The sequence below is a fragment of the Solea solea genome, chromosome 12 (assembly GCF_958295425.1).
Source record: "Solea solea chromosome 12, fSolSol10.1, whole genome shotgun sequence".
NCBI classification, from domain to species: domain Eukaryota; kingdom Metazoa; phylum Chordata; class Actinopteri; order Pleuronectiformes; family Soleidae; genus Solea; species Solea solea.
The window spans coordinates 6,559,771-6,583,346 of record NC_081145.1 but is presented as its reverse complement, the minus strand read 5'-3'; the positions used below and the strand labels follow the sequence as shown (position 1 = coordinate 6,583,346).

At 40.7% G+C, this 23,576-nt stretch overlaps 2 protein-coding genes across 4 annotated transcripts; one reads left to right on the top strand and one right to left on the bottom strand.

The window, feature by feature from the left end:
* Nucleotides 1-662: 662 nt before the first annotated feature.
* On the top strand, nucleotides 663-12,764 carry ric8b (RIC8 guanine nucleotide exchange factor B). 2 transcript variants are annotated; one of them, XM_058645959.1, is made up of 10 exons: nucleotides 663-812; nucleotides 2,492-2,539; nucleotides 2,637-3,263; nucleotides 4,602-4,693; nucleotides 4,924-5,074; nucleotides 5,878-5,973; nucleotides 6,662-6,806; nucleotides 7,168-7,312; nucleotides 7,434-7,553; nucleotides 10,472-12,764. In XM_058645959.1, exons 1-10 carry the CDS (start codon nucleotides 729-731, stop codon nucleotides 10,578-10,580), a joined length of 1,617 nt encoding a protein of 538 aa, XP_058501942.1. In that variant the 5' UTR covers nucleotides 663-728; the 3' UTR covers nucleotides 10,581-12,764. The 2 variants fall into 2 exon arrangements, with proteins under 2 accessions (XP_058501942.1, XP_058501940.1); XM_058645957.1 differs by having other exon boundaries at nucleotides 5,875-5,973.
* A 39-nt stretch (nucleotides 12,765-12,803) lies between these two features.
* Nucleotides 12,804-23,102, bottom strand: si:dkey-103i16.6 (uncharacterized protein LOC557125 homolog). 2 transcript variants are annotated; one of them, XM_058645960.1, is made up of 8 exons: nucleotides 22,902-23,102; nucleotides 15,837-16,065; nucleotides 15,317-15,517; nucleotides 14,213-14,445; nucleotides 13,990-14,090; nucleotides 13,735-13,896; nucleotides 13,441-13,653; nucleotides 12,804-13,303 (listed from the first exon to the last, which is right to left on the bottom strand). In XM_058645960.1, exons 2-8 carry the CDS (start codon nucleotides 16,055-16,057, stop codon nucleotides 13,115-13,117), a joined length of 1,320 nt encoding a protein of 439 aa, XP_058501943.1. In that variant the 5' UTR covers nucleotides 16,058-16,065; nucleotides 22,902-23,102; the 3' UTR covers nucleotides 12,804-13,114. The 2 variants fall into 2 exon arrangements, with proteins under 2 accessions (XP_058501943.1, XP_058501944.1); XM_058645961.1 differs by having other exon boundaries at nucleotides 22,971-23,098.
* Between the last annotated feature and the right edge of the window lie 474 nt (nucleotides 23,103-23,576).

Below are 23,576 nucleotides of genomic sequence, written 5' to 3'. Positions count from 1 at the left end.
CCTAAGTTAAATATTTATTAAAGCATGTCTAGATGTTTATATGTTGTTTTATTACTCATTCATTTTATCTCTTTGAATGACATACAGTAGGGAAGGCATAACACAGTGATTAGTGTGACATCTTTGTGTAAAATAATTATGAGACAGCAGCTTGTGTTCAGTAATGTTCAGTAAGACAACTTCTATGTAGCTTATTCCTCTTTTGTAAGTTGCTTTGGATAAAAGCATCTGCTAAATGCTCAGATGTAAATGTAATCCGATGACCAGTTTTTGTAAATAAAAGTAAATAAAAAGCATCCTATGCATTTATTTTAGAAAGAAAAAATCAGTGGCTGACGGTGTTAATTAAAGGTCTAGAGGTGGAAAGAGCATTAAGTATTTAGGTGCAGTGTTGATGATGCAATGAGAACTTTTTTATGGCTATGACTATATTGATTTGAAGTGTTCATTAATATTAATTAAGGGCGTGAGCACTCAAATTTCCATTTTCATTGGTGTAATAAATAAACTGCAACATTAAAGAAAAAAATTAAATGTCACATATTGTGTAGCAGAATGTTACATGTGGATTCATGTAATTCATAAAATATTGTAGTAACAGAGGTTTTTCCCTGTTGACAACCCCTCCCTTCCTCTCTCCCCCTCCCTCTCGCTCTCGCTAGCTGCGCTGCACAACATTCACCGGTGTCGTCCAAACCAAGTTGCCTCTCACGCTAATATTTTCCACTATGGATTTGAATAATATGCTGTCGCAGCTTGAAACGACCAACGCAGAGGAAGTCGAGCAGCTCCTGCGTCAGTATAATCGAGAGGTGAGTCGCGACTCTGCTGTGTTTTTTGTAAAAACGTCAACCAAAACAAACGCCGCCGCTAACGTTAGCTAGTTAGCCCGACGGCTATGCTAGCTTTGAGTTAGCTAAACATCATGTTAGCCACCCAAACTGATGTCAGCTCACGGTTAATATTGTTACGTTAAATATCACCACACGCCCTAAAACTAATATCAACATTAACATGTCGTTTATAACACACGGCTCTGTTGGTGATGCTAATGCTCCCTGCTGTCAATCTGAAAGTGCACCTGAACTGTCATTTTAAAGGTAATATTCGTATGAAATGCGACAATGCATAGACACCTTTGCTAAGAAAGGTAAGTGACGTGACCCGGAAGTTCCTCCGTGACAGCCATTATAAAGAGCTGTTTTATTTTTTATTTTCGTTCAAACCATATTTAAATATGCAAACAACATGGCACTTAAAACACTTTTGAGCAGTGTTTCTCAATCCTGGTGCTCGGGAGCCACTGCCCCGGCTGCATGATTTAGATGTTGCCCTTCTCCAACACACCTGATTCAAATGAATGAGTCGTTGCTGACCATTTAAATCAGGTGTATTGGAGCAGACAAACCTTTAAAACATGAAGGGCAGTGGGTTCCTAGGACCAGGATTGAGAAATGCTGCTTTAGAAAATAAAAAGGAATAGGCACAACACATTAGTATTATAATTGTAAGGACAAGGCACAAATAATAATGGATTCATTTAGTCAAAGCAAGAGCATATTTGTGTATCTCCTTTTAGCATAGGATACACCATAGTTTACAAAAGGAAAGGAAGCAACACTGCCCCACAATCCAATGCAGCAGCAGGAGAAATAGCTGTTGCCATAGTCATGTTTGTCAATTAAATTTTGTGACTGTGGTGTGTTTCCAATCACAGTGGTGGGGTTATGTTTTTTGTTTTGTTCACATTTATATCAACTGCATGGGACAAAGTGTCTGTATTGGGCTTTTTGATCCATTTTCAAACCATTGCAGTTTCATCACAGCAGATCAACATTGTTAAAGTCCACTGTTGCATAATTAAAAAATAGTGTGGTTTTGGTAGCCTTAGAATAAGTCTCTTTAATTTCTTACATGTACTTTAGGCAAGGGTCATGTTTTAATGACGTCCACCATCATGTTTCTACAGTCGAGCCAGAGCATGTATTTTGTGAAGTGGAAGCTTAGCTATCAAACATGGCAGAATGACACATAAACCAATTTTAAAATAGCTAGTATCTATGTATCTACTGTGTGTATGTGTATGTGTATGTATATATATATATATGTATACATACATACATATATATACTGTATCTGTATCTGTATCTGCAGTCTCACCACACGCTGTACCTTTAACATAGCGATTATCTTTTCCTCAGTCATCATGAATTCTCCCACATCTTTGATTGCTCATGTGAATTTTTCCATTGTGGTGAAGTTATTATTTATTTATTTATTATACATCATTTATTTTCTGAAATATTTAGAACACACATAGGTTACCACTGAAATGTTAGCAAACATCATAATGTTTACTTTGGTTTCTGATTAAAATTGTCAAGTGGTTGAAGCCTTTTAAGACAGAGATACATGTTTTGTGTTGTGGTAAACATTTGTAAAAATTAATTCATGATTTGTTTGTCAACAATGAACATCATTTCTGTTTCAGAACAGTCGCATTTTTGCTTTTGATCCAAAGGAAGAAGCCCTGCGGAGTGTAAGCACTTTTTTTTATCTTAGCTGGTTTTTTTGCTTTTTTTTATTATTGTGTTGTTTGCTGTAATGCCAGTGTTGTTATGCCTGTATCATTGCAGAAGCTGTGCCAGAATGTGTTATCAGTACTTGGGGGAAAGGTGCAGCCCAGCTGCCAGAGGACATGTCTGGAAACTCTACGCATCCTGTCCAGAGACAAGAGTGTCCTCGCACCTGTAGCCACCAGGGAAGGCATGTTGACTCTGGGAGGGATGGCAAGGCTTCATGATTTAGAGGAAGGAGGTGACAATCAGAGAGTCTCTGAGGAAGACACACAGTCAGAGGAGGAGGAGCGGGTGGTGGTGGAGGCCTTGAAGTGCCTATGCAACGTGGTTTACAACAGTCCTGCTGCTCAGCGTGTCAGCATAGAAGTGCAGCTGGCCCACGGCCTGTGTGCCAGCCTGCGTACGGCCCGCACATGGCACCATGAGGTGGGCCTGTTCACTCTGCGCCTTCTCTTCCTGCTGTCTGCCCTGCAGGCTGATGTAAGAGGAATTTTGAGGAGAGAATGCCATGCAGTGAGACTACTGACAGAGGTCCTGGAGCACATCCTAGATGTGCGCTGGGTAGGCCCCTATGAAGTTGCCTGTCCAGATTCACAGGCCCTGTCCATGCCTGCAGAAGACAATGAGCGAGCAATGGAAGCACTCAAGGCCTTGTTCAACCTTACTCTCTCTGTCTCTGGTGAGGTGAGTTTGTTGTGAGCTGTGAGAGTGTATAATTTAGGGTTTGTACTATGATGGTGTAAGACACACATCTCGTACAAAATATTTCTGGCTAATTATGGATTAGGCTTTCCCTCAACCACAAAGATTATGCATCCATTCATCACCGCAGCCAGTCATGTTTGTCCTTAACCATTTGTCCTAAATGACATCATTCTGAGAAATACACTTACCTCTCACTGCTGATTTACTGTCTGTAACACTAGTCAGACAAACACATCAGCTGAATCTGTGTTATGTATATGTGACATAAAGTGGAGCAACATGTTATAATCAACTTAATTATTCAGTTCATACACAAACTATTCACTATAATAATCTGTGGCCAGGGTGGCACTTAAAGGGTCAGGGCAGCCTTGAAAAGAAAAAGGTTAGTAAAATTCATATGCGCTGTCTGTGGTAGACCTCATGGATAGTAAGTGCTACACGGCCAACGCTAATGTGCTCCTCCAATGTCTACACAACTGATGAGGTTCAACCCCACAACAGTCTGTCCCAAAAGCCCATAAATCACCATAAAAATAAAATAAAACGTAAAATCATCTTCACTTTGTGTTTGTTAAGATTAAAGCAGTTTCACTTAATCATGAAATGTACAGCTAATTGGAAAGCACAGATGTGATTAGACAAGTTTTATTTAAAGTAACCTAATTTTTGCATTTATACATTACACACTCACTCTCTCTTAATAGCTAGTCTGTCATTTGTCTCTGAAACACTTTATATGTTATTTGTTGAAATCCTCCTCGTGTTCGGAGTCTCAGCGAAGGAAGAGACTGGGAAAACTCAATCAATCAAACTATAATCAATCATGTAGGCTGGACAGTTAGTTACAGTTACATCAGAGAATACATTTGGTCTAATTTATTTATTACAGTATTGCATGGGCTACAGATACCAGATTTTCTCAAACTTTACTTATCAATGGCGTGATCAGGACATGAAAATCATTTCAACAAATAAGATCAAGTGTTTTCGAAAACTATTATGGACTATAATTTCAACAGGCTATACATAGAATACAAGCTGTATTTGTGATTTGCTTGAGGATAATGTGTGAGCAATGACTGTGATTTTTGTTTGTTGTATTTAATGTGCTTAATTGCCACAGTTGAATTTAGAAAATTGGTAACTATATCTATATATCAAACTTGTACAATACATCTGTACTCTGCTTTTATGGCCTTTTTAAAATGGCTGTGATGCTTCTTTAAATCTCAAAATTTCTATTTCCTGCCGTTCTGAACAACAAAACAGTGTTTTTGATATTAGTGTTTTTGCACATCTTTTTTTATTGGACAGGATGACCACCAGTTCCGGCTAATCACTGCCATCCTGCGCCATCTGTTGATGCTGAAGACTGAGACAGAGGAGAAAACCGACGAAGCACACAGGTAGGAGCGCATTCTGCACTTTATGACACAAAAGACGAGACAAGCAGTTTGACACATTTCCCTTTAATTCGATTTAAACAAAAAAATTCTTCCATCACATAGTGGACACTTGAGCTTCTGTGCTCTACATAGATCAAGTTATTTTACTGAGTAAATGCTGTATCTCCTTCTGAAAAACTGTGATTTTCACAATAGGTTTACTATAATTAAAAGATCTTTTTTATCCGCAGCCATGCTGTTAACTTGCTGAACAACATGCCAGCCTCCTGCCTCGACGTGTTAATCGATGTGCCTGTCCAAGGAGGACATGAGAATTATGGTGGCAAAAACATGGATGCAATCCAGGTGTTAATAGATTTCATGGGGAAAAGGATTGACAAGGTAAAATTCCTCCTCTGCATCGGTTAGACAGAGGACTGCATTGTAAACAGTGAATGTTTGCTGCTTACATGTCCAATATGCTGTATGTGCAGAAGTGTAGCAGAATACATGCATCAGATTTTATTGAGATTATAGAACATAACATCATTTTGAGCTTGTGTAAACTACTAATCACAGTGCAGCGAACCATTGTGATGTTTTTCTCTATAATATACACTGCCTGGCCAAAAACAAAAATCACAAACACAGACTTTACAAGCCTGTGAGGTTATGACCTGGGGTTGCTTCAGGTCTAGGTTCAGCAAATGTATGCGTTCAAAAAGATTCCAGTACCAGGACTCTTAAGGCTCATATTGTGAAAGAACTGCTGTGAAAGCGTGATTCATTATTTACACTAATGGATTAGCCCATTTCAGAATCTTTGGGATGACCTGAGGGAATGCAACACAGTGGTCCAACGTCATCACAAACACAAGATCTTGGAAAAAAAATGAATGCCACTGTGGATTTAAATAAATGTTGACATTTGATAAGCTTATTAAACAATGCTTTGGCAAAAGTGTACCATAATCAGGCTGAAGGTGGTCCATCAAATATTTTTTCATAAATAACAGAAACTATTAGGACAGAGACATAGTGACACTTATTTGTGTATTTTGTCTTCAGCTCTTCATCTACCTTGTAGCTGTCCCTCACTTCTTTGTCCCTCCTATCACCTATGTGTGCAAGACTGGTTGGCATTTATCCCGTACTTCAACTCATGTAGCATGTGAAGGTTTTGTGGTGTTTGTCACTCCAAGCAGGGTTCCAACTACAAAGAGGGGCTGACGCCAGTGCTTAGCCTTTTAACAGAAGGATCCAGACACCACAGAGAGATCCGCAGATTTATCAAAGCTCAGGTACAGTAACTGCCGACAGACTCGCGCTGTTCAAGTTGCCTCTGTAATATAGAAGGAAGGGGTCTGCATTGCTTAAGTGCTAAAATAGTTGAATAAACTTCATCGTGTGTCCTTTGTAAATCTTGTTTTAGGCTACCTCTATACTCCTAGATTTTCTTTTGTTAACAGGGTTTTTAGACTAAAAACTATCCGTGTCCACACAGTTTTCAGCTCCGTATTGAAGTAATTCATATCCAAACTAAGCTACTGAAAACCCTATAGAATGTGACCATTTTTGTGCAAGTATAGACAGGAAATTGATTCAACCCTCTGAAGTTGTTTACTTATTTGACTTATTACTTATTCTACTAACGAGAAACAATTGTGATGAAAGGTCGAGGACATGGAAGGGAAACAAAAAAGGAGCTTTTTTTGCTCAAGGAGCTTTTTGTTCACAGCTGATGGTCAAGTTGTGGCCGATAAGAACAAGTCAGGAAGTGAAACCTGGTAACTGTGTCAACATTTTTAAAACACAGTCCCAGAGTTATCAAAATTCTCTATTTTCAGGGCACAAAGACACAAGGTAAAACTGGATGGCAGGTGCATCAGGAGTTATGTGTTTTTAAATGAAAACAGCATCGTGTGTCTGTCGCCTTAGTCATGACAGAATAACAATAATCTTAACTCTTGTATATGTCTTTGATTTTAGGTACTCCCTCCACTGAAAGATGTGAAGATCCGGCCAGAGATTGGCACCACCACCAGAAACAAGTTGGTTCGCCTGATGACTCATGTGGACATGGGCGTGAAGCAGACCGCTGCAGAGTTTCTCTTCGTTCTTTGCAAAGAGAGTGGTAAGAGAGCGCAAGCAGCTGGCGGGTCAAGGCAGGACACATAAGATGGAAATGCTAATTTGTTTAAATGTAGATGAGTGTGGTTTAGTTTAGACTGGATCACTAAGGATGGACCCCATTCATACCAGGTATGAATGGGGTCCATCCTTAGTGATCCGGTCCAAATTGCTGTAAGTACAGCTCTGAATGTTCGGATCATATTTGGTCACAGGAGATTTTAATGCCAGGTCTGAACTGTCCTACATCAGTGGTGACAGATGTTAATACCAGCCCATAGATTCTTAACACCTGCATAAATAAAACTACAGCTTGGCTGAACCTCACCCACTCTTTGTATGGTGATAATGGTATCCTGTTTCAGTGGACAACCTGTTGAAGTACACGGGATATGGAAATGCAGCAGGACTCCTGGTGGCTCGAGGACTTCTTTCAGGAGGAAGAGGAGAGACGCAGTACTCTGAAGATGAAGACTCAGACACCGAAGAATATAAGAGTGCCAAACCATTGTGAGTAAATAGACAGAGGCTCAGAATAAAGCTTTAACATGATGTCTGATTTTTTTCTTAAATCATTTTGTTTAGTAAGTACACAGGCGCGCATTGAGCTTGCTCATCTGCTTATTTGCAGCATCAACCCCATCACTGGTCATGTGGAAGAGCCCATGTCGAACCCCATAGAAGAGATGACGGAGGAGCAGAAGGAATACGAGGCTCAGAAACTGGTCAACATGTTAGACAAGCTGTCAAGGTAAAATATCTTTGTTAAAGGCACATAAACGGACTGCTAAATGTTTTGCATTGTTCATAGGAATGTAAAGGTCATGGTCAGGTATATTTCACAATATTAGAAGAAAAAAGGGTCCTGATGCTGTTGTGGGAGAACTACAGAGACCATGCTGACCATCATCATTTGCACTTGCTGCCTCCAGAGATCTAGAATTATTCAAATGGCAGACACCAGTGGTGGTGGGGATGGAGAACAGAGCATTATTTTTGAAATTGTGGATGTTTCAGTTGCTTTGGGATCGGACGTGCCGGATTATTTCAGTTTCCTCATGTTAAGAAATGAGAAAAGGCGACAAAAAGAACAATATGTAGGCACTGCCAGACTGCAGTGGCCCATACGATCGGCCAATCAAGTAATATGAGCAGACACTTGGTAAATCATCAGTCACTAAATATATTATCAAAGACCTATGAGCATTTCCTGAAATGGACAATAAAGACTTCAGAAGGTCAGTAAACCAGGTGGAGGCAAAGTATAAAATCCTTTTAAGGACAAACTTGGGTCTAACACTAATACCAGCTCTGTACAAAGAGACAAAAGCTTAAGTTACACAGCGACTGAAGCGATCGGAGAACATCTCAGTCACCACAGATGGGTATATCTCACCAGGTTGCCGTGTTTACTGTTGATGGTTTGTTGATACATGAGAATGGAGTGTGTGTTCTGTGTGTGACACAGAAAATTTAACAGAAGAAATTCACGTTTCCTGGTTGGAAACGAAAAACGTGACACAAAGAATGATTTAATGATCCATTATGTTTCCTTTGCAAAGGCTCGACTAACGTGCTAAACTTTTCCTCTCTGAACAATTGTTGCTCTCCCTGCTCAAATTATTCATATTACTTATTGTTGTCTGCGCAAAGGCCCTTTTGGAGTCTGACCTTTCATTGGTGAAGAGAGGCTAACGTTAGTCAAACACAATGTCTTTTAGAAGAGTAACAGTGAGCTCGCTCCCTGCCAACTGATTCATCAGAGGAAGAATCTCTTGCCATTAGCTGCAGCTTCAATTAGACCCAGACTTCAACACGCCACAGTATTCAGCTGGAGTAAATGGAAGCTGCCGGGACGTGGCTGCAACATCATTACCTCTTCTCCATTAATTATCACCTAATTGGCACACAGTCAGCTTTGTCGGCCCTCGTTCCCTTTGTGTGCCACATTCAGGTTTTTAAAAAAACACACATGTCCTGACTTTATTCTTCTCATTCTGAGAAGCCAGACTGACAGTGGACTGAGACAGAGGTACAGCGAGACAAAGCAATTTGGGTGGAACGTGGGTGAAGAGGAAAAGCCACGAGGGAACAAATGTGCAGACAGAAGAAAGCTGACCTCCTCATTGTGCAACCAAAGAGTGGGTTGAGCTGTAATGAGGCACGTGTGTACCAGAAGAGGAAGATTCCTTTTCTGAGACTGTATCCTCTTTCTTCTCTCTTCCTCTGTGGAGGAGATTAAAGATTTGGTGATGACCGAGAGGTGCTTCGTCATTGCACTCACCGCTCTAAGGAGATGGCTCAAAGCCCTACAAGAATGTGCTCTCCTAACTGCTTAACTGATCCTCCAATTAGCACATATTCTACACCTACACCCACCCTCCCTCACATCTGCCAGACTCCCGGTCCTGACACTGATGAGCAGCAGATGAGAGGGTTCTTTTTTTGCTCTAATTGGTAGAGATGATGCTACATGTTTTTGTTTGTTGTTTCTCGTTGGTCCTCATTATTACTGACTTTGACCAGTGACAGAAGGCTGTAAACTTTCTGCAGCAATGGAAAGATGTGACTTGGGGATTGTTGTTGATTGCACTGTACAACAAGCAAAACTATCAGGCCTAACTGAGGGAGTGTTGGTGTGTGCAGGGTGCAGGCTTGGCCTGGTGTTTTGAGCAGAGAAGAATCCATTCTTTGTGTTTTCAGCCAAACTCCAACCTGTTTGCAGTTGTTACCAGCACAGTGTTCCTGTTGCCTCCATCAGTCTTACCAAAAAAACAAACCACTTCCCAATTGCAGAGTGGCAATGTCGCTGGGCAACACAAGCTTTATTGAGAAACAGAAAGTACATTTTTTAAATGTGAATGTCAATATCTGCAGAATTTGCCCCTGAAGATTCTCCAGCCAGCTCCCTGGTTTAATCTCTGGTTTATGTCTGAGTGAGTGAAGGTAAAAAACACTCCTGAGGATCCACAGTGAGTGGATGTGAGTGTACTTCTACCTGAACGCCGAAGCCCACAGAAGATTCTCCTGCTGTGTTTGTGATATGGAAACGGTAAACTCCAGAGAATGACTGCACCCAGATCTCCACAAATGACCCCGAGTTCATGTGTGAAAACGAGCTATAACGAGGGCTTTCACTGGTACATCTTTACTGTCTTACATCCAGGACTTGAGGACCCTCACTCAATGTCCCTCGCCCCACCCCCCGACCGGCCCTTGTTGGGGCATCCCCTTTCCCTGTCGGCCCTCACCCCCGCCTCCTCTTCTGTGGGAGTTTAATTACAGGATCAGCACTCAGACTAATCTCCTCAAAGCCACGGCTGCCCCTTCATACTAATCCAATTATAGCTGCACTTTTGTCACCACTCCCTCTCTGATGATTTGTCATCAGAGATTTAAAGAGCATCATTTTCAATCATTTCAAAGATCCACAACACAAATGGACTTTTGGTCTTCTGGTCTTTCCTACTGATTCCTGCAAATGAATATAACATATCCTGATAATGACAAGTTACTACAATGCTGTAGTGTGTATTTTCTGAATATTCACACAATGCTGATAAAGCCTATCTGCTCCACGTGACTCAATAAAGTGGTGTTTCGAGTTTGTAATTCATTTTGATTTTAAGTGTTCGATGTCTGATGTTGTTTTTGCTCTTGTGTCTCCAGGCAGAACCTGATTCGGCCCATGGGCGTCAGGCCAGATGGGAAGCTAGCACCCCTGGAAGAAACACTCTGTGATCTACCCGAAGACAACTCAGACTCTGACTCTGACTAGTGCTCTGTACACTGACGCCACATTTTCCACAAGCCCACCAGGTCACCCCACCTAAAGCTGTGTCCCATTTCGAGGGCTGGATCCTGTGAAGGATGGGGAAAGGTGGGTCCTTCAGAGTTAGCTAAAACACCCAAGTCGATAAAGTCTAGAGCTTGAAAAAAAAAAAAACCCACAAAAACCAGCAGGTGCCGGATCAGAATAGTGCTGCAGTGATGGTTCCCTGCAAAATAGTCTAAGTAAACTGATAGTGGATAATCTGTTTTACTCACACTCTCGCAGAAGCTCAGACAGAGGACTGTGGCTCCTCCCTTCAATTGACTAAATCTATTTTATGCCGATTATTTGATCCTTCAAAGTGCTTTTTATTGGTAAATACATCTTTGTAACTTCTACTCGTCTGTATGTTTATATCTGACATCTGTTACCTACATCAGTGCTTTCTTCCTCTTCAACGGATCAGTAACTGATGACCACTCGCATTGAAAACTAAAAGCTAAAAGTGATGTGGTGATATGCATCACATGCATCACATTAAACATGACACAGATGCAGTGGATTGTGAGATAGTAGTAGCTGCAAAGAAGCGTTTCCCTCTTGCCTGCCTTTTTCAGAGAATGCGTTGAAGCGATGCAGTTCTTGTCGATCTAATGTTTTCAGTCTTGGTAATGCAGCTTGTGATGATCCAGCCCTGAAGTGGGACTTTAGGGGTCTGTTGCTACCGTAAGCCATTCTCCACAGTGGAAGTGGACTTTAAAAGTGTGATGCACTGTAATGCAAAGGCCTTTGTGGTTAACTGTTGCACCTTCCTCATTCACTTTCCTGCTCCAGAAGGTTGTGAGAGGTTGAAAACACTCATGTTTGCTAAAAGTGTAGTTAGATCTAAATTATCATTCCTTTACCGTTGTTTATTTTTTTCTGCCACATGTTTTGTCCACTGTTTTTACGACTAGATAATCCAAGTGCACATTATCAACACACATGTAAACGTGACGTTGGCCTGTCCAGATCGGACCAGTGTTGATGTATATTTAGAAATCAGGCAGCGCCAGTGTGAAGAGTTTGACCTCGTAGCTCACAGTGAGTCTGTATTTATTTGTGTAATTTTCATGAATGCTGCACATCAGTTAGTTGCCAAGGAAACTTTCAGGATTCAGGGCGCGTCGGCTCACACTTATTTCACTGGACGGTAGTTTGGCAAAACTCCCTTTTGATTCAAAAATGAACTTTAAAATTAATGGATGCTACGTTCTCTGGTGATGGACGACGGTAAAGCTGTTGTCTGACTTTTGTGGACTCTTGACAAAGAAATGTTAAAAGTGAAATGATTTTATCTACATTTCTTTTTCTCCTCTGTCAAATCTGCATGATGTTAACTCTATTCACAGTAATGTGATTTGTTTTCTACATTTAAATATTTGCTAATTTTATAAAAAAAAAATCTATTTTAGTCCATGTATGAACTGGATAACAATTCTTTGTGCTAGTGCAGTTTTTCATTAAATGTATAAAACACTTCCACTTGTAAAGTTGAGTGCATGGCACATGCAACAGATTTGGACTTTGAACTCCGTATTGCTTTAGATTTCTTATCCATTTGTGGCAAAGGGAAAGAAAAATAAACGCTCTAATCCAGAGGAATTTAACTTAAACCAGAGAACACAAGTCACTTATTTGAGGATTCTGTGAAAGCTCCACTCTGAATCACCACTACTGCCTCCTCACAAACATTAATAGAGATCATTTAGGAATCAAATGAGTGGGAAAAACCAACATAAGTGTCTTAGTAAGATGCTGAGCCTGCATGAGCTGTTAAATCAGCTTTACTGCACCATGTCATGAGATCAGCAGTTCTGGCTGTAAAGGCCATAGCACAAGTCACAGTCTCTCCTAATCAAACCATTCAGTGGCCATTTTGCTTTCTTCTTTTCTTCAGGTTTAGTTTGTGTTGTTTCTGTGAATCTGTTTCTTTTCACGCATGTAAATACCATATTTTCCTGCATCATCATCATCATTATTATTATTATTGTTGTGGGAAAACAAAAGTGCATGTTGTTCACATTCTCTCCATCTGCAAAGTCTATGTTATGAAAATTGTTTTGTTCTTTTTGCATATTGTTAAACTGTAAATAGCACTGCTCTTATAGTGAGGCGTCTAATGAAAAGTAAATAAAGTGAAGGAGAATATTCGTCGTTCTTTGACTTATACAAGGACACAAAAGCAAATGACACCAAAAACAACCCATTTTATTAAATATTGTTTAAAATACAGTTATGTGCTGAGATAAAACATGAACAAGTTGTTGACGTATAAGAAAACAGTGTTTACAGAAGCATCGTCGTTTACTAGTGTGGTGGATGGACCCTCACCCACCAAATAAGTGCTTTAAATATGGCTGCAGACCTTTTATAATATTGTACATATGAACAAGAAACATCCAAGATGAAGAGGTAAAAACAACCTGGTGAGAAATTGGTCTTAGTGTGAACTGAAGAGGAAACAGCCTCAGTGTGGTCTCATGCATCATTGTGCGGCGTCAGTGGCTCAGGTTGGAGGACGCAGAGCTCTTGCTGTCCGTCTCTGAATCCGTCTCCTCGCTGCCACTGCTGGCTGCTCTCTGACCTTCTGGTCTAGGCCTGGACGTTTCCATCCTCCCTGGAGGCTCTGCCTGGCAAAATGTCTGTCCACTCACTGATGGAGTGTTGTTTATCAGTGTCGGGATGCTCTGCAGAGAGATGAAAAAGCAGCGTCCAGAAAGGGTTCAATCCTATGTATCAGGCATTATTTTAGACCAAGACCTGTTTGACCATTTTATGCAACCAAGACCCTCAAACAAAAACCGCTGCTTAAGATGGAACTCACCACAGTTTGGAGACTTCTCATCAGCTCTGTGATCTCGTAGTCCCAGTCGAGCATTTCGGCAAACCTGCGAACTGTAACCTCCAGGTCGCCCAGCTCCATGTGGTCACCTTTGCGAAGCGGCACTTTCTCAAACGGACCCACGGCGTGTCGGTTCAGGAGGAGACGTGGAACAGAAGCGCGCACCGTGTTCACCAGGCTGGCGAAAGGCTCAATCTGAAACAGATATTTGACATATTTATACTAAAATATTCTAGAAATCAGCTGAGGATTGACAGTGAAGTATCAATGTTTTACCTGTAGAGATGTTCCCATGATGATGAGCAGGTCTGCTATGGGGAAGTCTTTTGAGTGGAGGAAATAATTTTGAGGAAGGTCCTCGCCGAAAAACACGACGTCAGGTTTGACTGTAGCAGCACAAAATGTGCATATGGGAACATTGTCGTTCATTATTGCATGCTGGGGGAAAAACAAACGCAGGAAACATTACACAGGTGTCAAACACAGAGACATGCCTGTGTTAGGTTTGACTGTTGTTGTTTTCTGACGTACCTTCGCCTCTTCAGCAGGATACGGAGTGTAGCATAAGTGACAGGAGGCTGTAGCAAAACTCCCATGAGCCTCCACAAGTTTGTCTTCTGGGATACCACAGACTGTGAAGAAGGTTATTTGGAATGATCAGCGTCAACTGACACGATGCAGTCGTACTGAACGTTTGTACTCACACATTTGTTTCATACAAACATCTGTATTTGCAGGTGGTTATCTGACTCACGTTTCTCCAGTCCGTCAATGTTTTGCGTGTACATTCGGAGCAGCAGGCCTTTGTGATGGAGCATGCGGATGAAATAGTGGATGTAGTTGGGCTGATGGCTGCCAGGATACAGAGCTTTGGCCAAAGAGAAGAACGGCTGTGGGTCGTTGGAGAAGTAGTCGATGTTGAAAATAGCTTCCGGGTATGGGATGTTGTACTTTTCCAAGTTGGCGTAAAGTCCCGTCCCTGGAGTTCTAGGGAAAAATGTGGAAACACGGGGTTCTTCATTTTTTTGTGATGCACAGATTTTAATGCCATCTAGTGGTGAGGCTGCAAACTGAAACTTTTTTTTTCTTCCAAAATGGCAGCCTAGAACTGTCTACCTAGACCAGGGATCAGCAAGTAAATGTGGTCAATGTTTTTGTAAGCAAGTGAATATTGGGCAAAACATCCTATCTTCACCAAGTGCCTTCAGACGTCTTCAGTCACAAACAAAAACCCACGTTTGCTGCCTTAAGCTAACACTTATGTGGACGCTAATCAGCAGCTTGTTATGAATTCAAATGTGTTAGACATATTTATTGTGCATCATTTCAATTTTAAGAATTACTGCTTCTTCTTTGAGCCTAACTAATTCGAATAGAGCAACAGACTCTATTCGAATCAGTTATTTTTTATTTTTTCAGAATAGAAGCTCTGAAAACGATATGAAATTGAAAACATTTTTATGAAGATAAGTAAATGATTTAAGATTTGTTAAATCTGCCAGGCCAGATACTGATGCTGGCGAACCATTGACCTAGACTCATTTAAAACATTTTAATCTCACAAACATGCTGGATAGTGAGTGGTGTGTGAATTTTTCGCTCTATGAAAAACAGAACACTGTTGGAGGGGGGACCCTTTTCACTGCTGCACCACACATGCTTGGCTGAAGAAGTGACTGTGGAGTAACCCCAGCAATGACCAATCTACTCCTCCACTTCAGCAGAAAACATGTGTCAGAGTGTCCTTTACTAGCCTCTCTATACTATGACGGTTACTCGAACTATAGCACAGGTTTCAGTGAAGCGCAATGAAAATGACAACTGAAAGACAGTGGGAAACAAACCCAAAGACAACAACCTGAAGTCTGGGATGCCGCTGGCTGTGCTGATCCCTGCTCCTGCCACCACCACCACATTTTTACAGCGTCCGAGCTTCACCAGTCGAGCCACAGATGCGAGGCCGCCTCTGGACGATGACTTGACAGCAGGCGTAGATCTGGATCCAGAGGATCCGCCATCCTGCACAGAGTCACTGCTGATTTTGGACGTTTTTCCTTTACTGAAGAAGAGGACAGGAAAAGACAGATTATGACATGGTCAGGTTTTTTATTTTTAGCTTGAACATGATAATACAAACACGTGTCATGTCACGTCACTTTGTCTACTCGTCTACTTTACAGACGTTCCCTTTAATGCACAGGGTCCCTGCTCAAACACCTGGTGATGATAAAGGCCTGATTACGACCCATTCATTTGAATCAGGTGTGTTAGAAGCCTGTAGAACATGCAGGACAGTGGATCCTGATGACCAGGACTGAGAAACACTGCTGAAACTTTAATATTCAGGTTTGATTCTAAAGTCACTGTGTCCTCCTCACCTCGTGTGTACAGCATCTTGTCCACTCACACTCATCTTGCTGAGGTCTTGGGCCAGAACTGAGTCCCCCTGCTTCTTCCGCTGTTTTCCATACGGGCCGGGCCCAGAGTCCTGAGTCTGTGCTGGGTCGGCTGCTGTGGTCTGGGAGCCGGAGCTGCGGGTTATTCTGTTGACTGAAGGTTGGGGGCCTTTTTTATGTGACCTGGACCTGGATCTGTTCATCCCAACACCTGCAAGACGACAAGCAAGAGAAGAACAAAGTCATCCATCATCACGGTATGTTTCCTCTTTCAGAGATTTAAAACTTTATATTACTTCTTGCCTCCAAGACAAGAGGGAAATGTGTTCGGCCGTGTTTAGGTGTTGGTCTGTGAAGGACGGGCTGTGATGAACTTCTCTGATGAAGGTAAAACACGGTCCAAGGAAGAGCCGGTTACATTTTGGTGGTGGGACTGTGGGAAAGTGAGCAGCCTCAGCGGAGGTTCGTGCTCCCTGAAAGCGTTCTCCAGTTGTTAAGAGTTTCTGAAAGCACTAATTAGATATCGACTTGTTTGCAGTGATTTGCTTTTATTTATTTGCTCTCGCTCCATCTTCCGTGTCCCATATTTAAAAAGCTGTTAGACTGAAATCACTGTGCGAGCCTTTTCTCTGCATTCCCTTTGCACAAACAGAGAGAAGGTGAAATGTTTTAAAACCGTCAACTGTTGAACAAAAGCTAATGGCTGCAATATATTTAGCCACCCCCCCTGCTCCTTAGCAGCTATGCTAATACAGTCCACAGCTGTGGCAGCTTTACTGTTCAGGGAAAGCGGAGGGTCGAGCTGTGGGTGGTGGTGGGGGGTGAGAGTTAAAAAGAGGGGTGGCAGAGGTGAAAGAGAACCATAGATTGCCTGTGTGTCAACAAACCCAGCTGGGAGAGAAAAGAGGATGCCCCCTAACGGCCCCCTTAAACTGAGGAGGAGGAGGGAGAGTGGGGTGCAGAGATAAATGATACGGAGGCAGGATTTAGTAAAGAAGAGGGAACAGAGGAGTAGAAGAAGAAGGAGGGGGGAGGCGGGGGGGGGGGGTCTATGCCAATGCTATTCTAGGCCTTCAAACAACTTCCATGAGGGATGAGTGAGAGTGATCAGACAGAGGCAGAGAACAAGGAAACAAAAGAGCTACAACCCATAAAACACGACTGCCTCAGAGGGCAGCGGAGAGATAAGACCAGCTTTTCTCCTGCAGCACCTTATCGCCCTCCGGAGGAGAGGAGGAGGAGGAGGAGGAGGAGGAGGGGAGAGGTCACTGGAGGCGCAGCAGCCATCGGCTTAAGAAGCGACAGGATAGCGTCACCTCAAAGTCTAAGTTAAATAAAATACTGGCTCTACAGAAGTTTCATTTACAGACATCTTTAAAACCTCATTCTCCCCCAAACTGCTTTCACTTCAGGCACTCAATCTTCTTTCACTTTGACCTCACATTACAACTGTTTTTTTTTTCCCTCCTGCACATCCCACGGAACTATTAAAAACAGTGGGAGGGTGAGGGTCTCTGCTTTTGTCCTCTCGAGAAGACACTGCTGAGTACAGGGCAATAAATCACCGGCCCAGTTATTAAGGTCTCTCACAGATGGTGCAGTGGAGCAGCAAGTCAACAAGATCAGACCCTGCTCCAACAGAGCAAACTTTCCTCTGAAAACACACACACACACACATCCAGCCACTTCACTACCTCATGTTAGATTATGAAATTCATTGATCAAATTTGACTTGTGGGGGGAGAAAAGAAAGAAACATTAACATGAAAGTCTTTCATGAAAAACCAAACCTCAGAATAATGACTGGAGGAAACTTTTACACACAGTCAGATGAGAGTAGCAAAGCTGAGCAATGCAGAGCGACTTAGAACAAGTGCACTGGAGTTAGTTTTCGCCCGTCAGCGTTTTTAAATGTCCACACATGCCCGGATCGACTACGAAAATGCTGTTCTTATTCTGTAATGACAAGTGAATCCCTGTATAAATGACAAAAGGCTTTAAAAGGATTGGAGAGCCAACAGCCCTCCCCCTCCACACACACACTTGTTTGGCCTTTCACACCACTAGTGCTCGCAGCTCTCAGTCCAAAAGCTGAGCCCAGCGTGTCACAGTCCAGGACGTCCAGGACCACCAGGAGTGCTGCTGCTGCTGCTGCTCATATGAGGGTTACAGTTGTCTCAGGAGGACACAGTCCTACAACACCAGACACACTTCACTCTTACTATTAGTATTACTTAGTAATTCAGTAATAATCATTTGTTCTCCTGTCATTTATTCAGATTTAAAACATACAGAATGTGATTTCAATGGGAAACAATACCCTTAAAACAGCCTGTTCAATTGGTGGCTCATGGGCTACATGCGGCCCAAAAACAACCTCTTAATGGCCCAGCCACTGGCACCACCAGAGACACTTGGCACTTTTCCATTATAAAGATCTAGCTTGAGCTAAAACAATGAATCGATTACTAAATTAATCAACTATTTTGATAATCAATCGGTTTGAAGCTTTTTTCATGATTAAAACAAGATTTCCCATTGTTTAAGCTTCTTAAATGTGAATATTTTCTTCATTTATTTGCTCTGGATAACAAAGAAATCATTATTTGAGAACGTCATCATTTCCAGGTTTGATGAACATTGATCAACATTTTTAAGATTTTCTGATATTTTATGGACCAAACGCTTCATCGATTAATCGAGAAAATAACCGACAGATTAATCGATTATGAAAATAATCGTTAGTTGCAGCTCTAGTTCTAGCACTATTCGGCTCGACTCTACTCTGGTTTGTTTTGCTTTTCCATTAGTGATAGTACCTGGAGCTTTTTATTTTAGTACCGGCTCTAGCGAGGTTCCCATTGAGCTGAGCTGATACTAAAATGTGCCAGCCACTGATTGGTCAGAGAGTGTCGTCACCAAAAGAGTCATGAGCGCAACGTCCGACACAAGAATCAAACTGAACAATGCAAAACTGTGGATGAGTTAAAAAGACGTGCGTTAATCTCCAACATTTAGCAAGGAAATGTCTAAAATCTCAACATTTGACAGTGCTCTGTTGTATTTCAGTTCAGTGACTGTGTCAGACAGTCTGTGATTCAGTCAAGTACTGAACCATTATGTGAACAAATCTTTAATTAACGGATTCTAATTGTTCGGTACAACAAAAACAACTGCTTTGCTCGTCACTAGTTTGTGTCGTGTATAAAACGATGTCAAAGCAGTTTCACATTATGTTATGACGACAGAAGGCACTAGGAAGTAATGAACACGACATGCCTGATACCAAAGCGAGCAGAGTGGAGCAGAGTGGAGCAGTGCCAGAACTGTATAATGAAAAAACACATTTCTCTGTCCTTTTTAAAGATTCCTACAGTAGTACGGACCATGAATGGAACACCGTGTAGCCTGAGGGCATTGATAGTTCTTCTGTATCCTGTTAAATGCACTTTGACATGTGTCATGACATTTATCTTATTTCAAAGAGAAATAATGCACTATTTTGCCTTTATGTACTTTGAGGTGTGTGAAGGACAGGTATGACCAACTAGAATTAGTCAAACACAAGCAATGGGGATTGGGTGCCCCTGCCCTCGGCCCTTCATGGCATTTGAACCGGCGTCTTTTCCTCTTGTCCATGGGCTGCCAAGAGTGTAAAACCTTATTGCCAACACAGGTATAGTTCTTTTATGAACCTTATGATGTGTCTGTGTCAGATGTGACCAAATGTATTGGTTAAAACACTAGTTTTTACATATACATTTGTGCTGGTTTAAAATGTTAAATTACCTGCTGCTTACTGGATGTGGAAAATGTCTGCCCCCCCCCATGTATTCATCCTATGGAGATATTGTATTGGACACAATTTCTTTACCACTATCTCTTCTGACTTAGTCACCCCACACCTTGCAAAATTGCAACGATTGAAAAGGATTGCCAAGTGTTTGAAAATGAACTTTCATACTCTGAGCTGCTGGGGATGTGTCCACTGGAGGAGCTACACACACACACACACACACAATCATCATCATGTCAACAATAAATCAACAGGGCTGTTTATTATGCATTCAGATACAAAATCTGGTTCTGATCATTTTAGCTTAATTACGCTTTGATATTTGTATTGTGTTGTTTTTTTTCTATACAAGTGAATATGATATGTCCCTGCTAAAAGAAGTCCTCTAAAGAGAGATCCATGTTCATTGACACCATCATCTCCCTGGTGTCCGTGGAGCAACATGTCATCTGTGTGTTAAAGGAGATTTGGTTAAGTTTAACGAGAGGCTTTTCCTCTTCAACCCCAGCATTTAACCCTCCACTTACAGACAGCCAGCTTTGATCTCTACCCCAATCTTTTTTCTCTAAACCCAAAAAAAAAAAGAAAAACACACTGAGATGGCACCAGTCAGTCCAGTCACCATGGAAACCTCTTCATTACTTAGTTGAAGAGGCAGCAGCTCTGTGTTCTCCTTCCCCACCTGCTCACTAATGACATTTCACTCTGTGTAGCATCTTTGTTGAACTCTCAATTGACACAAAGCAGCGAGTCCTAATTTGTGTTTGTATATTGTTTGTGCACACAGAGGTGAAGGTGGGTGGTGGAGAGCTAATTCTGACCAGTGGCTTTATGACCAACTAATGACCTGTCCTGTTACTCCTCTTAGGGAAACACCAGGCCTTTAATCAACAATCAACCAATAAAGGTACATGTTTTTAACTCTGGCTGAACTTCACATCACTTTTGTGCCATGTCTCACATTACTTAGCATATTTAATGCTGCAATGAATATTCAATTCACCAATTACTAAATTAATTGTCAATTATATCGGGTTGAGTGCTTTTTCAATAATCAAAACAAGCTTATTGATTTTTTTTAGCTTCTTAAATGTTAGGGTTGAACAATGAATCTGTATTTTATTTAGTTTTTCAAATGAGAATTATAATGTAAAAATTCCCTCTGACATCGTGAATCATATCGCAATCATAATTTGTCAAAATAATCGCAATTCGATATTTATTCAAAATCGTTCAGCCCTATTAAATGTGAATATTAAGACTGAATAATTTTGGTTTGTGGACAATATAAGACGTTTCAGAACATCATTTCCAGGTTTGAGAAACGCTGATCAACATTTTCTGACATTTTCTGGACCAAACAAGAAAAAATAATCGCTGGTTACAGCCCTAATAGTAATATACAACAAAAATAAAAATAAAAAGGATATCCCATCAATTCAAATAGTAAATGACCAAAACAAGCCAATACTCTCACTGTATTAACGTTCCGTCAATGTAACAATTATATTATTCATCTTTTATTTTGCATTGAAAATATGTTGATAATTGACAGCAGTCACACCATATTTCAGCGTGTGGGAAAATCCTGATATTTAAAAAGAAAAACAAACAATATTGTTATTGCTGCTGTCATGCATTAAATAGAAGTTGATATATTATTTGCATCCAGGCTGAGGTTTTACAGGAGGGTTCCCAACAGTGGGCATACACTGCCACCTGCTGGAACCTACAGAACACTGCATGTGGTAAACAGCACATTTAAAACGGTCAAGGCCACAGAACACTGTGGAAATGGTCGTTTCTCTGTTTCATAATGTTTGATTTTCAAACAATGGATCCAGTTTAATCAGCAAATATAATCAATATGCAACCATGAGTCTTGGGGACATCAGCACATACATCAACGTATGGCACAAGTACAAAGTGGGATGTTTTCATTCATCACGAAGGGAAGTTGTTGATGCATCATAGTGCAGAAAGTGATTACAGTGGAAGTTTTTTAATTAATTAAAATTAAGTTTGATGCTGATTAAACTGAGAAATATTATTGTGGACACTGTTGCTTTCATCATAGATTGATAGGTTTATTATTTTCTTGATAACTTGATTGTTGTTAAATGCAGAAAATGGTATAACATGTGAACGGAGACAGTTTAATGTCACAGAGGAGCAAAGAAACCAGAACACATGCACATTTAAAAAGGTCCAGTGTGTATAATGTAGGTGGGTTTATAAGCAGAAATTACAAAATATTGCCTATATGTTTTTATAAGAATATAATTGCCTTAAAATAAAAAATCTAATTCTGAAGAAGAAGCTGACCACGCAAATGAAGAACAGTATTATTTCTGATATGTGAAGACCATCGTAGTTTGCCGACATGCTTGGGAAACAGCGGGGAGTTGGACTCCATCATTTGATGCAATCTCATCATTAGATGTCATTAAATTGTATACACTGAACTAGGGCTGCAACTAACAATTATTTTCTCAATTAATTAAATAATCATTTGGTCCAGAAAATGTCAGAAAATGTTAAAAAAATGTTGAGAAATATTTTTTAAACCTGGAAATTAAAATGTTCTCAAATGTATTGTTTTGTCAACAAAATCATTCAGTTTTCATGATTTATTTGTTGTATGGAGCAAAGAAAGCAGAAAATATTCACATTTCAAAAGCAGAAAATTGGTTTTATTCTTTATAAAAAAAACACTCCAACTGATTCAACCATTATCAAAATAGTTGACAATTAATTTAGTAATCGATTATTAGTGAAATAACAGTTTCTACAGTCCTACTCCGAACCTTTTAGGGAGTTGGTTGTGAAAATAGTTGGGGATTAAATATGTAATACATCTATAATCCATTGATTTATTAAACCCTACTTTAGAATCAATGGAAACAAACATTCTGAAATGGACCTACTGGAGACAAGATGTCTCCTACTTCATATAATTACAGTGAATCCACTCTCAGTATTATGTGCACTGGACCACAACTGCTTTACTCACAAACACAGTGTGACTTAATCCTGCTCTTGTCTCTCATTCTGTACCAGTGAGAAACAGAGATTTACAGAGAGCACAGGCATAGTGTCTGCATTGTGTCACTCACTACAGATTTTCATTCGAGACATAAGTGTGAGTCAGAGTCACACAAACAAACACGAGCATTAAAATGTGATGCTAACAGCTGGAGGAAACCACTAGCATCGTTGTTGTTGTTGTTGTTGTTGTTGTTGTTAGCTACCTGACAGTCCAGACGTTGTAGCCGAAGACAAACTGCAGACTCGTCGAGCTTCTTCAACACTGAACTCACTTTGTTGTCGAGCAGCTGCTGCAGTCAAGTCAACAGAAATCTCCTCTGTTGCCGAAGTTTTTTTACATCCAGACTCCGAACCGAACCGAACCTACGGCTTTACACGACATAGCTGTCACTCTGCTGCTGTTTCCGGGTGCTAAATAAATAAGACATTACGAATACGGGCGGGAAACATAGCTGCAGTCACGTGACTCTCCATTTCCGCTTTTGCAGGACACTGATCATCTCTTGACCTTCACAAACGCTACGTTTACTAGAATGTAGCATAACATTGAAATTTAAAGTTCATTCTCCTTTGCACAGCAGCCATTTTGACATATTTTAACAGGATAAGCACTGGTGCTACTAATCAATGATGGCTCTATTCAGTCAATTAAAGACAGGCAGTGTTGTAATGTAACAAAGTACAACTACTTTGAATACTTTTTTATTATTTTACAAAAAAGTACAGATACATACATTTTATACTTTTTTTTTTCTTGCAACTTTTACTCCAATACATTTCCCCTAAATATCTTTGGTATTTGTTAATACCAAATGAAAAAGATTTGGTTAAAAAACTGCTTTACAGTACAGTTTTAACATTCATGCCCACTTTCTATC